Here is a 13712-nt window from a genome sequence, read left to right on the forward strand (position 1 = left end):
TTCAGCAAAAGTCAAATTGAACAATATACACAGAAGTTGCATTTGCTTGGGAAGAAGACAGGGACTGTTTGCCTTTTGACCAACAATAAACTTAGTCAATCAGTGATTAGCGTGCCCAGCTCACAAACAATGAAACTGGATGCCAATTAAGTCCTGTCCGGCTAGTTGTGCCTGACACTACAGCGCTCTATTATGCAGAAGATGATGTTCCTCTTGCTCAATGTACTCATTCATCCTCATCAGAAGATTGCTGCCACTTGCCCAGCTCGTCAGAGTCCATTGTCTGCTCCTGACGTGCAGGGCATGGCATGTGAGGATTATGTAGCCCTGTCTACCTGGAGTGTACTCAAAGGCTGTCCAGACTGAGTCAAACATCAGAACTTCATCTTCAGCGCGCCTATCATTTGTTGCACAATGGCAGCCAGGCCTTGATGATTAAACATACTCCTCCAAACAGTGGGACATGGAGGACTCCAGCAGGATGGCCATGGACCTTTCACATAGGAACTCTATTCCAATGAATGCAACACAGCCCATAATACCCAAATACAGTCAGAAGTAATAAGTGCTGTGTGATTATTGATACCTTGTCTCCCCATCCCCCATGTCATTCAAGAAAGGCAGCATTGCATGTCGATGAATACTTACAAAGTGACAGGAAATCATTTCCATGCCCTTGTGCAGCCTATGAGATTTTGGATTGTCTTTGTAAATTGTGGTCCAACAGTTTCATATTTAACGTTGTATACGATAGTGTCTGCTTCACAGAGATAACTATAATCAATCTGCAATGACCAATGAAATAGTCAAGATTGCTTGTGACCAGGATTTGATTTGCACACAGTGGGGCACTGTATGCATTTCACATGCAGGATATTATGATTACAGATGACTTCAACCTGCACTGTAGAACAGCCTCATTGGTATAATTGTCCCTTGAAGAGCCTCACATTGTTCACAGGTACAGCCTGCTTGCTCAGACAGAAAGAAATACCTTACACCACCCACTGTAGTGTGTTTGCAGCCTTTTTTCCATTTCTAATCTGCATTTATGAGTCACATGAGTATGGAGAGCAATGCAGGCTACATTTATGACAGAGTCTCAGGCTCAGCTTGTAATTGATGGGATCCTGGAAACTCCAGGATCCTTTCTTCTGGGCACTCCCTGTCAAGCCTAGCAGCTTTGATCTTCCAAACATTTCCATGCACTATTGTGAATTATGTCTTCATCTCTCAATATTATCCCCTGACTCATAAGACGATAAGACATAGGAGCAGAAATTAGGCCATTCAACCCATCGAGTCTGCTCCATCGTTCAAACATGGCTGATACGTTTCTCAATTCCATTCTCCTGCTTTCTCCCTGTAACCTCTAGCACTACAGCTCAGTAAACAATGTGAATTTAATATCAAAGTTTTGGCTCATATATGAAAACTAAATACTTGTCGAGCTGCTCTCTGCGAGGTGACCATCATCTCAAGTCATTTTCAGTGGAGTGGAGGGGGAGTTTATAGTGGCTGACATAAACATGAATTGTTGAGGAAAGACTCAGTTGCATCAATAATTGTCTGTTCACTTTCAGATATATAATAAAACTATGTAGACAATGAGATTTTGTTTTGCAAAAACAATACTGGGGTAATATTGCAAGGTGCATCCTCAGAACAAACCTCAATAGGTTAGAAATTCAGCAATGCAATGCTGCAATCCCCTTTCCCTTTTGCTGTTCACCATTAGCCAAGGTACAACATTAGGAGCTGAGCAAAATAAAGCCTACGAACACTGAGTTAGCTACTGCACTGAGAAAGGCTGTCATGAGATCCCTGTTGATTTTCATCTGGTAAACATGAAAGTTAATGGACTGATAATAATCCACCTTGTGATTATTCCTACAGTGAAACAGTCAAGCAATGATGTACTGCGGTATGATTGTTAATTAAATATGGGTCATGTAATTCATGGTATACTTAACGCTGTATTAATCTCCAATCAGAATGATTACACCAATTAAAGTTCTCCCAACCTATAACCTTCTAAGCCACCATATCATTATAATCTCAGACATCTTGCAGCAAGTGGTAGTGTCTTTATCTCTGATCCAGAAGATGTGTCATATTGAATTTGAACAGGTTGGTTAAAATAACAAATATCTATAAAGAAAATGAAGACTTTTAAAAAAAATCATAATGGTCTATTCTTCACTCGGAAGTTAGGCAATTACACGAAGTAATCAAACATTCTTTGTGCTGAGCTGGTTCTAATTGAGTCCACGACCTTATAAAATGCCCAAAATCATTCATTATTTTCAGCATTCTTCACAGAGATATTCCTGTTCATTACCTTTGGGTGAGGGGTAAGGTGGGTAGTATTAAAAAAAGTCAAAGTTATCCCTGATAGTTTGCCTGTCATAATAACATTAATGGAAGACTAAAACAACAGGATAAAAATTCCTTCCATCATCTTCCAAGATTTATCTCAATGCTCTTTACATTTGTGAGCATGGTCAGAGTTTCTGGTCAGGATAATTGATACCGATAAGAGAATTGAGAAGTACTGAGATGAAAAAGCTGGTTATTCAACTCTGAGTCATGGAATTGTTGAAGGAATTATCATTTTGCCAGCATTAATAAGTGAGCTGAACTTTGAGAGTCGTGGTCTGAGTTGATACGAGAGCAAAAGAGCGGCCAACCACTGGGAATAATATGACCATCTGAGAGTCCTTAAAGATAGCCGGTTTGGAAACTGAAGAGCCACAAGGTTGGATTAGAGAGATTGCCGAACAGGTGTGAATCACTTCACCCTTCCTGTATTTGGCCATGCTTATGACATTGATTGGAAGAGTTTAATTCATCTTCAGCATCTCTCAGTCAGAATATCATCAATGTAATATTTATAAAATGTCACAGTTATTGCTGTGATACTCATTCATTAAGAGAATGTTATGATTATCTTTGAGGCCCAATGTTTCATACATTAAAAATGATTGTACTTTGAAGATATTTGTGATCACATTTTGAAAGCAGTAGCACAGCCAAGACCTCAATTTTAAAATGCAAACAGTGAAAATATATAGAATCCCTACACCGTAGAAGCAGTCCATTCAGCCTCTGATCCTCCAAAGGGCATCCCACCCAGACCCTACTCTCTACTGTACCCCCATAACCCCGCATTTCTGATGGCTAATCCACCAAACCTACACATCCCTGGACACTACAGGCAATTTAGCACGGCCAATCCCCCTATCATACATGTCTTTGGACAGTGGCAGGAAACTGGAGCACCTAGAGGAAATCCATGCCAATACAGGGAAAATGTGCAAATTTCACACAGTCACCTAAGGGTGGAATTGAACCCAGGTCCCTAGCACTGTGGGGTAGCAGTGCTAACACTGAGCCAACATGCAACCCCATTACACCCAATAAAGCATTGATTGGTGAGAAAGGGCCAAAACGTTATTGGGGAAAATAATTTATTTCAGTTGATCTAATTAGTCATTATTTTTTGGCATGAATGTCTTTTTTAAAGAATGTAGTAAACTATACTTTGGTTTCAGAATCAATCGCTGAACAGTTATGCTGCATTTATACAATACCAACCATCCCTAATTTTTAACCAGTTGACAGCTATTGTTTTGTTTCTGTTGCCATATCTATTGATGTAGGTATTCTTACCTGACTGACTGCAGTTAAATTCTGTGGTGGTAACTTCAAACCCACTTCCAGGACTGAAGCAGCAAATGCAGTAGAAGTGGCAGCTGCTGTTGTCCTTTCTGCTCTGTGGTGGCTTGCTTTGGCAGGATTTTTTTTAATCTCCTCTTCATCGATTGTTAAATTCCTTCGTTTCAGAAACTGCACTTGTCTTGAGTTCTGTTCCACGTTCCTCTCCCTTGGTGAACTGCGGCAGGTTGTGATGTTATTTCGACCAAAGCGAGTCAGATGGTTTTCATGTCTCCGCTCAAGTTTCTCATCGTAGCTTTCAGCAAACAGCCTCCTCTTCTTGGATGAGCCAGATCCCCCTGGGCTTAGACCTCGCTTTGGACTGCTCCCCATTATTCTGAGGCTGGTGGTATCACTAGTCATTTCTTCCAATGCTTCAAAATACGTGTAGGACCAAAGTGATTAATTTGCCTGCACCCTGGACAAATGATAATGGCGCCAAAAACACTACTACAGCTTTCACAATTTATTTTTCTGAGGTCCTTACAGTTTAACTTTGCTCTGATGTCTGCAAAATGCAACAAAGATGGTAAACCTACCCAAGGAAATTTCAGCCGACTTGAGTTTAAATATTAGCTCCAGTGACAGACTATATGTATTCAGGATAAATATTCTGATTGTGTATTGTTTTATAATAGGCAAATATGCATGAAAAATAACTTCTTCTGAACAATGCAAAAACTTTTTTGGAACTGTTTCTTTCTCCACTTCAATGGATTACTGTGATCTTCTTAATGAATGAAGCATGATTCATTTATCCACTATTTATGATGCCAATCCTTCTCTGTCTTTCCTGTCAGACCGATAGATTGTTGCTCTCTGACTACACTTGCCACTTCCAACGTCTAGGTATTCACTCACTCGGCAAGTAAGAAGTTAACCAGGACTCACTGTTCACAGTCTCACTTTGTTTGTCGTCCGTATATAAAACAGATTTAAACTTACTAAACCAGAGACGGAAAGAGGCACAAAAGCAGTGTGAACAGCCAGTGAAAATGTTAGTCCTTGGGCCGCGCTCACAACCTAGGAGTCTGCAGGTGCTTCAGCATTTCGTTTCGATTCACATTAATTCTTTTCCCAGTCAAATTCTTCAGATGATCAAATCTTACTTCATCTCAGCAGAAAAGTTAGTCTGACAGTGATACCTATGCCTGGTTGGAGCTGGGGATCAAATTGGGTTCCAGTAAACTAGTCATTTGCTTTCACTGCACACACGGTTCTTTGCAATTTAAAACAGGAAATATATCTTTTTTAAATAAACCACCACGCTTCTAACCTTCTTCCTGTCGCTGTCTCTCACACTCAACTAGAACGTGCGGTTTCCTCACCGTTTTGTCAGTTGGATCTCTCTCTTCAGCGTTTTACACAAGTTTGTTTTGTTTTCTGTTATATCTGACAAACACCTTTGCATCATACTGCATGAATTGTGGTCCAAGAGCCTGTGTCTGCCTGTGCACACTCTTTAAGGCCTAACTTTGTTCCTGTAACATGCCCTGCTCCTTCTTTCTTGATCTCTCTTCAACTCTGCCCGCCTGCTGTCAGGCTGTATCTCAACCACACACTGACAGAGAAAACTCAATCGCACAGGATATGGTGCCTTTTAGCTCTGAGCTCTGACAGATGTTTATCAGTTTTTGGAATGGCGGTGGGGGGGGGGGGTGGGGGGGATAGAGTTTGTGAGAGAAATTAAAAAATATTTTGAACGCACCCAGAAATCTAAACAAAAACAGCTATTGTCCTTCCTCCTGAAACACCACCAAATGTTAGCTGATGCACTGCACCATACAGCATAAAACTGCAAACTGTTCCTGCCACCACACTGGTCTGTTTTATTTTTAATTTAAGCCTGAAGGGCTGATCTAGTTTCACATCTTAAAATTTGTGACGACATCTTGTGAAACCAGTTAAAAAAAACTCTTTAGAAAAGGATGCCAATTATGTGTGATATCATCCCTTATTAAAGGGGAACTTATATTTGTAAGTCAGCTCCACTAAGTTCTCGTTGCAGCTCATTGTTCAGCTGCCATTCAGATTTTACCACACGGAGTACACTTAATAAAAATTGAACAACTTACTGAATATTCTGCCCCGTGTTTAATTGAGTAGATCAGATTGTCTGACTGAATACTCAAAGCAAGCTAACGATATCCCCCTACCAACACCTTATAGATGAATCAAATGTTGGAAGGAGGAAGGAAAGACTTTGTGGGAAAGAAAATATTTCAAACACGCTCTGAAATAATTTAAAAAGAACCACTGTTATCCTTTTCTTCTGCAATATCACTAAATATTTGCTGTGATACACTACAACTTTAAACTGTATATCGTTCCTGCCACATACATTCTATTTAAAACTGGTACCTTACAATGTTAAAATGCCATCTTAAAATGTACATTTATTTTGCCAAAGAATTGTAATCGATCACAAAATATTACTTCACATCTACTTTTCTCTATTTTACAGAAAGATGCCTATACCTACTTTTGACGAAGCCAAATAAATCCCGTGTATAAAACCACCATTATGAAGAAATTCCACTCTTCATTAAGAAAGTGTAATTGCGAGTAAGCCTACCAGGAATATCAACTAGGAGAAAGTGAGGACTGCAGATGCTGGAGATCAGAGTTGAGAGTGCAGTGCTGGAACAACTGGTCAGGCAGCTTCCAAGAAACAGGAGAATCGACCTTTCAGGCATAAGCCCTGTATCAGGAATATCACCCTGATATTGGATAAAATGCCAAAATCAGATGAATTTTAAACCACTGGTTGACACAAATAACAAATAGTACTCTGATTGCAGAGCAGCCAACAGCTTTTCAGGGAAAAAGAACATTGTTTTACCGTTGAGGTTTGGATAGACAATTCAACCAATTGACACTGAAGTATTTCATTAAAACATTGCTGAGTCCATTCTTTTAGGGTGGACACCCATTGTCAAACTTTTGGTTAAATATTTTTCTTTCAAATAGTGATGAGGAGGGCTGGATTGGCATTAAGTTAAAAATATCTGAGGCCTTTATTGTTTACTTACCCCACTCCCCCCACATCTTGTTGCTGCTGTCCTAAATATTTTCACATCAACCTGATATTATTGAACACCTCTACATGAGGAGGGAATTATACCTAGGCCTTCTGGCTCAGAAATAGGGACACTACCAGTGTGCCACAGGAGCCCTATAGGTGTTGCTGTCTCATGCAACTCCAATGGCCCTGAGAGTAATGAAACATCTAAAACATTTTTTTAAAGATTTTGACCAATTATACTCTTAATTTGGCTTTCATAGAATTACCAATGAGAATTTCAAGGATTGTTTGAGAATTTATCCTTTTCTACTTCAAAAACATCTCATATAAAAATCTGATCAGGAAGAGATTAAATGAAGTACAAAGAGAAACAGTTACTTAAGTAGAAATCCAGAAACCCAGTCTAATAGACTAGAGACAACCATGTTCCAAAATGACAGTGGAGGAATTTAAATTCAGTTAAAAAATACCTAGAGTCATAAAGATAACTTCTGTAATGGTGACTGCAGAAGTATTATCAATTGTTAGAAAAGCCAACTGGGTTCACTAATGTCTTTTGGGGAAGGAAGTCTATCATCCTTACTTGGTGTGGCCTGCCTGTGATTTCAGATCTACAATATGATTGACTCTTAACTGCCCTCTGAAATAGCCTAGCAAGCCAAGCACTTGAAGGGATGGGCATATAGACATATAGAATATGTGCAAAAGCAGATCATTCAGTCACTTGAGTGCTCTGTACAATTCAATGGTTGATCTGTCTTTGTTTTGAATTCCACATTCCCCAAATATCTTTGATTCCCACGTCTAACAAGGGAATCTGTAGCTTAAAAAATATTTAATGAGCCCACCTCGATTGTGTTTGGAGGTAGAGAATTTCAAAGTTGAATAACCGTTTGAAAGATAAAAATTCTTCATAGCTGTGCTTCAAAAGGATGACTCCTAATTTTAAAACAGTGCACCATAATTCTGGACTAACCAACAAGAGGAAACATCTTTTCCATGTCCATCTTGACAAGACTGTTCAGGATCTTATGAACTTCAATCAAGTCACCCCCTTTCTTCTAAAGTTCAGTGGAAATAAGCCCAACCTAACTCCATAAGAAAACCCAATCATTCCAGGTGTCAATCTGACACACCTCCTCTGAACTGCCTCCAATGCATGTATATCCTTCCTTAAATAAGGAGACCAAAACTGTGCATAATGTTTGTGATGTGCTCTCACCAATGTGCTAGATAACTGAAACATAAGTAATAGAGGATAGCATCCTATCAACCTTCTTGTTTACATGTAGTATCTGCAAAATAACTTCTTGTGACTCATGCAGGAAAGAGCAATAAATGGACATGTTTCAGAAAGATTGAGGAGCACCACTGAATGTAAATCATTACAGAATAAGATGCTGCAACATTTATTCTTAAAACAGCCAAAAAAAAAACTGGTTTTCATATTATGGTTGCAGGAACAATTTCAATTGTTTATTGACATTTGTATAGTTAGAAAACATATGTTGAACATAAAAGGATAAATGTTTGTCTTTAGGGCAGCAAAATAATTTGGGTGTATGCTGTTCCATGCATATTCACCCATTAAGAATGCTTGTTAACAAAATTAATGCCCATGAGATTACAGGGACAGTGACCACAATGACTGTGATGATAAGACAAGGAGACAGATAGCAGAGAGCCGTAGTTAACCATTGAATTTTCAGACTGGAGAGAGGTATATGGTGCTGATAGAAACACAGAGGTTCACATTCAGACCATTACTCTCTTCAATATATTACAATGGGCCAGAATATTCGGAAACATTTGCAAGATTGCACAAAATGCAAATATAGTAAACAACAAAACAGCATCAGATTTCAGGAGAGCAGAGACTAACCAGTGAAATAAACTGCCACATGACAGCTGATGAAATTTAACACACAGGAGTGTGAAAGGATATATTCGCTATGAGAAATAAAGAGAGGCAATATGAAAACATACAAAAGCAGGTGCAGAACTACAAACTTGGAGGTGTACATATGTAAATCTTTGAAATAATCAGGACATGTTGAGATATCTGTTTAAATAAAAGCAGATCGGAAACTTGGTGGGAAAAGCATATGATTCCTGATGAAGGGCATATGCCCGAAACGTCGATTCTCCTGCTCCTTGGATGCTGCTGGACCTGCTGTGCTTTTCCAGCACTACACGCTGGACTCTTATCTCCAGCATCTGCAGTCCTCACTTTTTCCATATGGGAAACTTGGTTTTATTATCAGAGGAACAGAGTACAAAGGCAAGGAAAGTATGCTAACCCTCTGATGGTGAATTAAAAGGATGAGGAAGAGAATTCCTGGAATGATAGCAGGGATGAGGTTAATGTGGAGAAGCTGGAGAAGCTGTGTTAGTTCTGAGAGAAGGTTAAAATGGTGATCTCAGAGATGCATGAAATTATATGTAAAGAGAAATTGTTCCCAGCTGGCAACGGATACAGATTAAAGGGGATTAAAAAAAGAACCAGAGATAACAAGCGGAAACAATATTTTTTAGACAAGTAGTTCTGGTCTGGAATGTCTGAAAGGAAAGCAGTTTCAATCATAATTTTCAACAATGAATAGGATAAAGTCTTGAGTGAGTGAACTTACAGAACTATGTTACACTCAGAGGCATGAAGAGAATTTTAATTTGTCTTTCTTTAAAGGTACATTCTTCTGTTTAAGTAAAATAAATAGACCCCCTGCTGAACTGACAACATGACTGCCACCAATTCCATGATGTCAGTTAATCATAAATTATTATAAGTTTTTATCAGCAGCAACCAGGAGATTATAAAGGAGACAATGGCCTCGTGGCAATATCACTACACTATTAATCCAGGAAATTTAGCTAATGATCTTGGGACCCAGTTTTGAAATCCACCATGGCAGATAGTGGAATTTGAATTCAATAATAATCTGGAATAAAGAATCTACGAATGACCATGAAACCATTGTTAATTGTTAGAACAACCATCTAATTCACTAATGTCCTTCAGGGAGGGAAATCTGCTAACCTCATTTGGTCTGGCCTTCATGTGACTCCAGACCTACAGCAACACCGTTGACTCTCAACTGCCCTCTGAAATGGACTAGCAAGCCATTCAGTTCAAAGGTAACTAGGGATGGGCAATAAATGTTGGCCAGCCAGTGATACCAATGTCCCATGAGTGAATTTAAAAAACGTTTACCTCTTCCTCTTCCTGGCATGCCACTTTCCTTACATTGTATTTATATTACAGTCAAACCAGCACATAAGAATCACAGAAGGGATGCCTATGTCAACAATATCTGAAAAAGGAGAAAGCTTTAGAAACCCCTTATGTCTGAGACGGCATTAATGGCCCAATTGCTACCTGCATGATCTTTGACCAGACACACCAAGGTTGTCTCGTTAACTGAAGTGACTTAACTAGGAGCCTAAGTCATGAAACTGAAATTGTTGGTTTTTGAACCACTTAAATTATGCTGCTTTATCCTATTTTCTTAGATTGCTTTTTACATCAGTACAGTCAGCAATAAAGCAGCTCTGGGCTTAGCTACAGCCTGACTCTTGTCTCAACCAGTCTCAAAACTTGATGTGTGGGAAGAATCCCATATCTCACCCAAAAGGTGGATTAATTTTGCAGCCTGTAACAATTTAACTGTAATCCACTGCGTCCAAGCTTCAACAAAAGGAAATTGACTCTCTTTCACATAAATTAATACTTACAGCTTAATTTTTGAATTTGCAATTGTGACTTATTTGCTTTCCTACTTTTCTTTCTTTGTTCCCTGTGTGATTTTGTATTGTGAACTATTCCCCTGGATTTTGAATGCATTAATAAACCTGTCTTTTATTTTAGCCCTGAAGAAGTTGTGGTAGGTCATTTTGAAATTGAACTTGACAAACATTGTTTGGGGAAATAAGCGATTATTTTTTAAGAAGGGAAAAGAAAAATGAAAAATAAATTAAATCACCTCTGTTATGGTCAGAAGAGGAGGACAACAGTAAAATGAATTCAGTTTACCTCTCCCCCTTTCCATGACACTATCAAAGAGCCAGTATGGGTGTGATGGACTGAGTAGCTTCTTCCTTTGCAGTATAAATCTATAATTCTAAAATAACAGAACAGAACGTCATGAGTTGTATATGTAAAGGCTTGACTTGCAATCTCACCGACAAATTTCTGTACCAAGTGAAACATTTAGCTCCTGGTTGTGATGCAAATGAAGGGATTTCATAAAGCTCATTGCCAACAGCACTGACAGGAACAAAAGTCAATTACTTTCCTTGAGTAACACGTTTGTCACATTCTTGTGTGGTTGCAGAAAATGTGTCAATTACAACCTCGAACATCAGCAGTTAATTTGCTAGCACTGTGTATCGTCTGAACTCTGAGGATAATTAGCAGTGCACATTGTGTGATCTTGACACTCTCCCCATCCCACTAGCCTCAGTCATTTCCCAGTATTGCCGACATTTTTTACTTCTCTCCAGCTCCATTTCCATCCATCTCAAGCCCCATCTATTTTAGATTCTGGGCCTTGCTCCCATGCTGACTGCTCGGGTAAAGTGCTTCTTTTGTGCCTCACTAATTCATTGTTGCCATTGGGCCCAGCTCTACTTTTCTTCAGTTCATGCCAGCGGTAGCCTGACTCCAGGGTCTGCTGACAACTCTTTCTGCCAAACTAGATAAGCTCCAGACCTGCTTTTCTGGAACTCCTCAAAATATGTATCTATCTGTTTAAATATAAATTTTAACTATCCTCAAATAAAGTGTATTTAACATGATATGTATTTAGTGTACAAAGAAAAGGTTATTCAGTGCCCAGGTTTGTGCTTTTATTTGCAGACAGGTTTATGCAAATGTTGTTGCTCTATGTGAGTCTGCTGATATCAAAGTTTTGAACCTGACTCTACTTTGAAATTAAAAATAAAATTTGCAGTATAGACAATTACTTCAAGTGTTAGGTGATCACGCTCCTTTTAAATTTTTACTTTTATTGTCCCTGACACTAATTTGACATCTGCCTCCATGCGCAGTTGTAGGGGAGGGGAATTCAACTGTGGAAACTGGAAGTTTCTTAATTCTAACACACAAGTTTGAACTTGAGGTTTTGCATATCCAAATAGCACAGCGATCTTAATCCACACCCACATACACCATGACCTCAGCTGCATGTAAAGACAAAATGTAATAATGGAAACTAGAGGTGCTGATGATCTGTGCTCAAGGATGTAATATAAAAGGCAATTTAATGGCCTAATCAGGGTAGAAAAATTGCGAACATTTGTTGAATTAAACTTCAACTTTCAATTTAGAAATATAGAAATGTAGAAAATAGGAGCATGACTCGGCATTTGGTCCTGGGATCCAGCTGCACCATATGATATGATCATGTTGGTTCATCCAACTCAGCACCATGTCCCTGCTTTCTCCCCATACCCTTTGATCCCTTTAGCCTAAGAACTGCATCTATTTCCTTCTGGAAAACATTCAATGTTTTGGCCTCAATCACTTTTTGTGGCAGAGAATTCCACAGGTTCACCTCCTCACCTCAGGCCTACCCAGTTTGTCTAGACTGTGAGCCTGGTTCTGGGCTTCCCACCCATTGGGAATATTCTTCCTGCATTCACCCTGTCTAGTCCTTTTAGACGTTTGGAGGGTTCTATGAGGACCCCTCACATTTTTTTATAAAATCCAGTGAATATGTTCCTAACCAATCTAGTCTCTCTTCATATATCAGTCCTGCCGTCCCAGGAATTAGTCTGGTAAACTTTTGTTGCACTCCCTCCATAGCAAACACATCCTGCCTCAGATAAGGAGACTAAAACTATACAGTACTCCAGTTGTGATCTCACCAAGGCCCTGTGCAATTGCAGCAAGACATCCTTGCTCCTGTACTCAAATTCTCTTGTCTTGAAGACCAACACACTATTTGCCTTCTTTGCCACTTGTTATACCTGTTTGCTTACTTTCAGTGACTGGTGTACAAGGGCAGGCAGCTCTCATTGCACCTCTCCCTTCCTCAATCTACTGCCATTTCAATAATAATTCATCTTCCTGGTTTTGCTGCAAAGGTGATAACTTCACATTTATCCACATTATCTTAATCTGCCATGCATTTGCCCACTTGCTCAACTTGTCTACATCCTTTTCACAGCTCACCCTCCCACCCAGCTTTGCGTCATCTACACGCATGGAGATATTACATTTTGTTCCCTCATTTAAATCATTATTATATAATGAATAGCTGAGGTCCCTGCTCTGAACCAGAAGGTCTAGGTTCTAGTCCCGCCTGCAAAAGATGTGCATAATATCCCGTTGTTGTGGTCCACATTGTGACAAACGAAGCAGGCAAGGCTAGGATGGAGGACCTCTTTGGGGATTATCTAGCACTAGGAACGAAATTAAGGAACAGGTCCTCGAGTGTTATAATGTCCATGTGCAAATTTGCTTAGGGATAAGAAAATTAGGGAAGTAAAAACGTGGCTAAGGGAGTGGTGTGGGAAAGAGGGGCTCCATTTCATGGGGCATTGGCATCAGTTTTGGAACCAGAAGGATCTGTACTGATGGGACGGTCTCCACCTGAACTGATCTAGAACCAGTGTTTTTAGATTAGATTACATTACATTACATTACAGTGTGGAAACAGGCCCTTCTAGTAAAAAGGATCAATAGGGTGGTCACTAGGATTTTAAACTAGTGATTCGGGGGGAAGGGAAAGGGAAAAAGACAGCAGTATAATTGTAAATAAAAAGATAAGCAGCAGGTTAACATGTGTTCAAGGCAGACTATAAAAGAAGAAAAAGGAAGGATAACTCAGGAGATATTATTAGAGATGTTGGAAATCATGAGGGTAAGAAAGATAGCATAAAGGCACTTTACCTGAATGCTTGTAGCATTCGTAACAAGGTTGATGTGTTAGCGGCACAAATCATTGTGAATGAAAATGATTTAATAGCC

At 39.3% G+C, this 13712-nt stretch overlaps 1 protein-coding gene across 4 annotated transcripts in view; it reads right to left on the reverse strand.

Moving 5' to 3' along the window:
- Positions 1–5260, reverse strand: part of LOC122563161 (TRAF3-interacting JNK-activating modulator) — a 38237-nt gene extending 32977 nt beyond the window's left edge. For 3 of the 4 annotated variants that reach the window (XR_015750911.1, XM_087973550.1, XM_087973551.1), the window contains exon 1: positions 3673–5259. Coding sequence is in view for 2 of the 4 variants with exons in the window: in XM_087973550.1 (XP_087829676.1) it covers positions 3673–4080 (408 nt within the window). In the remaining 2 variants the exon portion in view is untranslated. Of the gene's footprint in view, positions 1–3672 lie in introns of all 4 variants that reach the window. The other variant, XR_015750912.1, reaches the window with a different exon arrangement.
- Between the last annotated feature and the right edge of the window lie 8452 nt (positions 5261–13712).

Source organism: Chiloscyllium plagiosum, unplaced genomic scaffold, assembly GCF_037043375.1.
Source record: "Chiloscyllium plagiosum isolate Xiang-an unplaced genomic scaffold, Cpla_swu_hap1 HiC_scaffold_26, whole genome shotgun sequence".
Taxonomy (NCBI): domain Eukaryota; kingdom Metazoa; phylum Chordata; class Chondrichthyes; order Orectolobiformes; family Hemiscylliidae; genus Chiloscyllium; species Chiloscyllium plagiosum.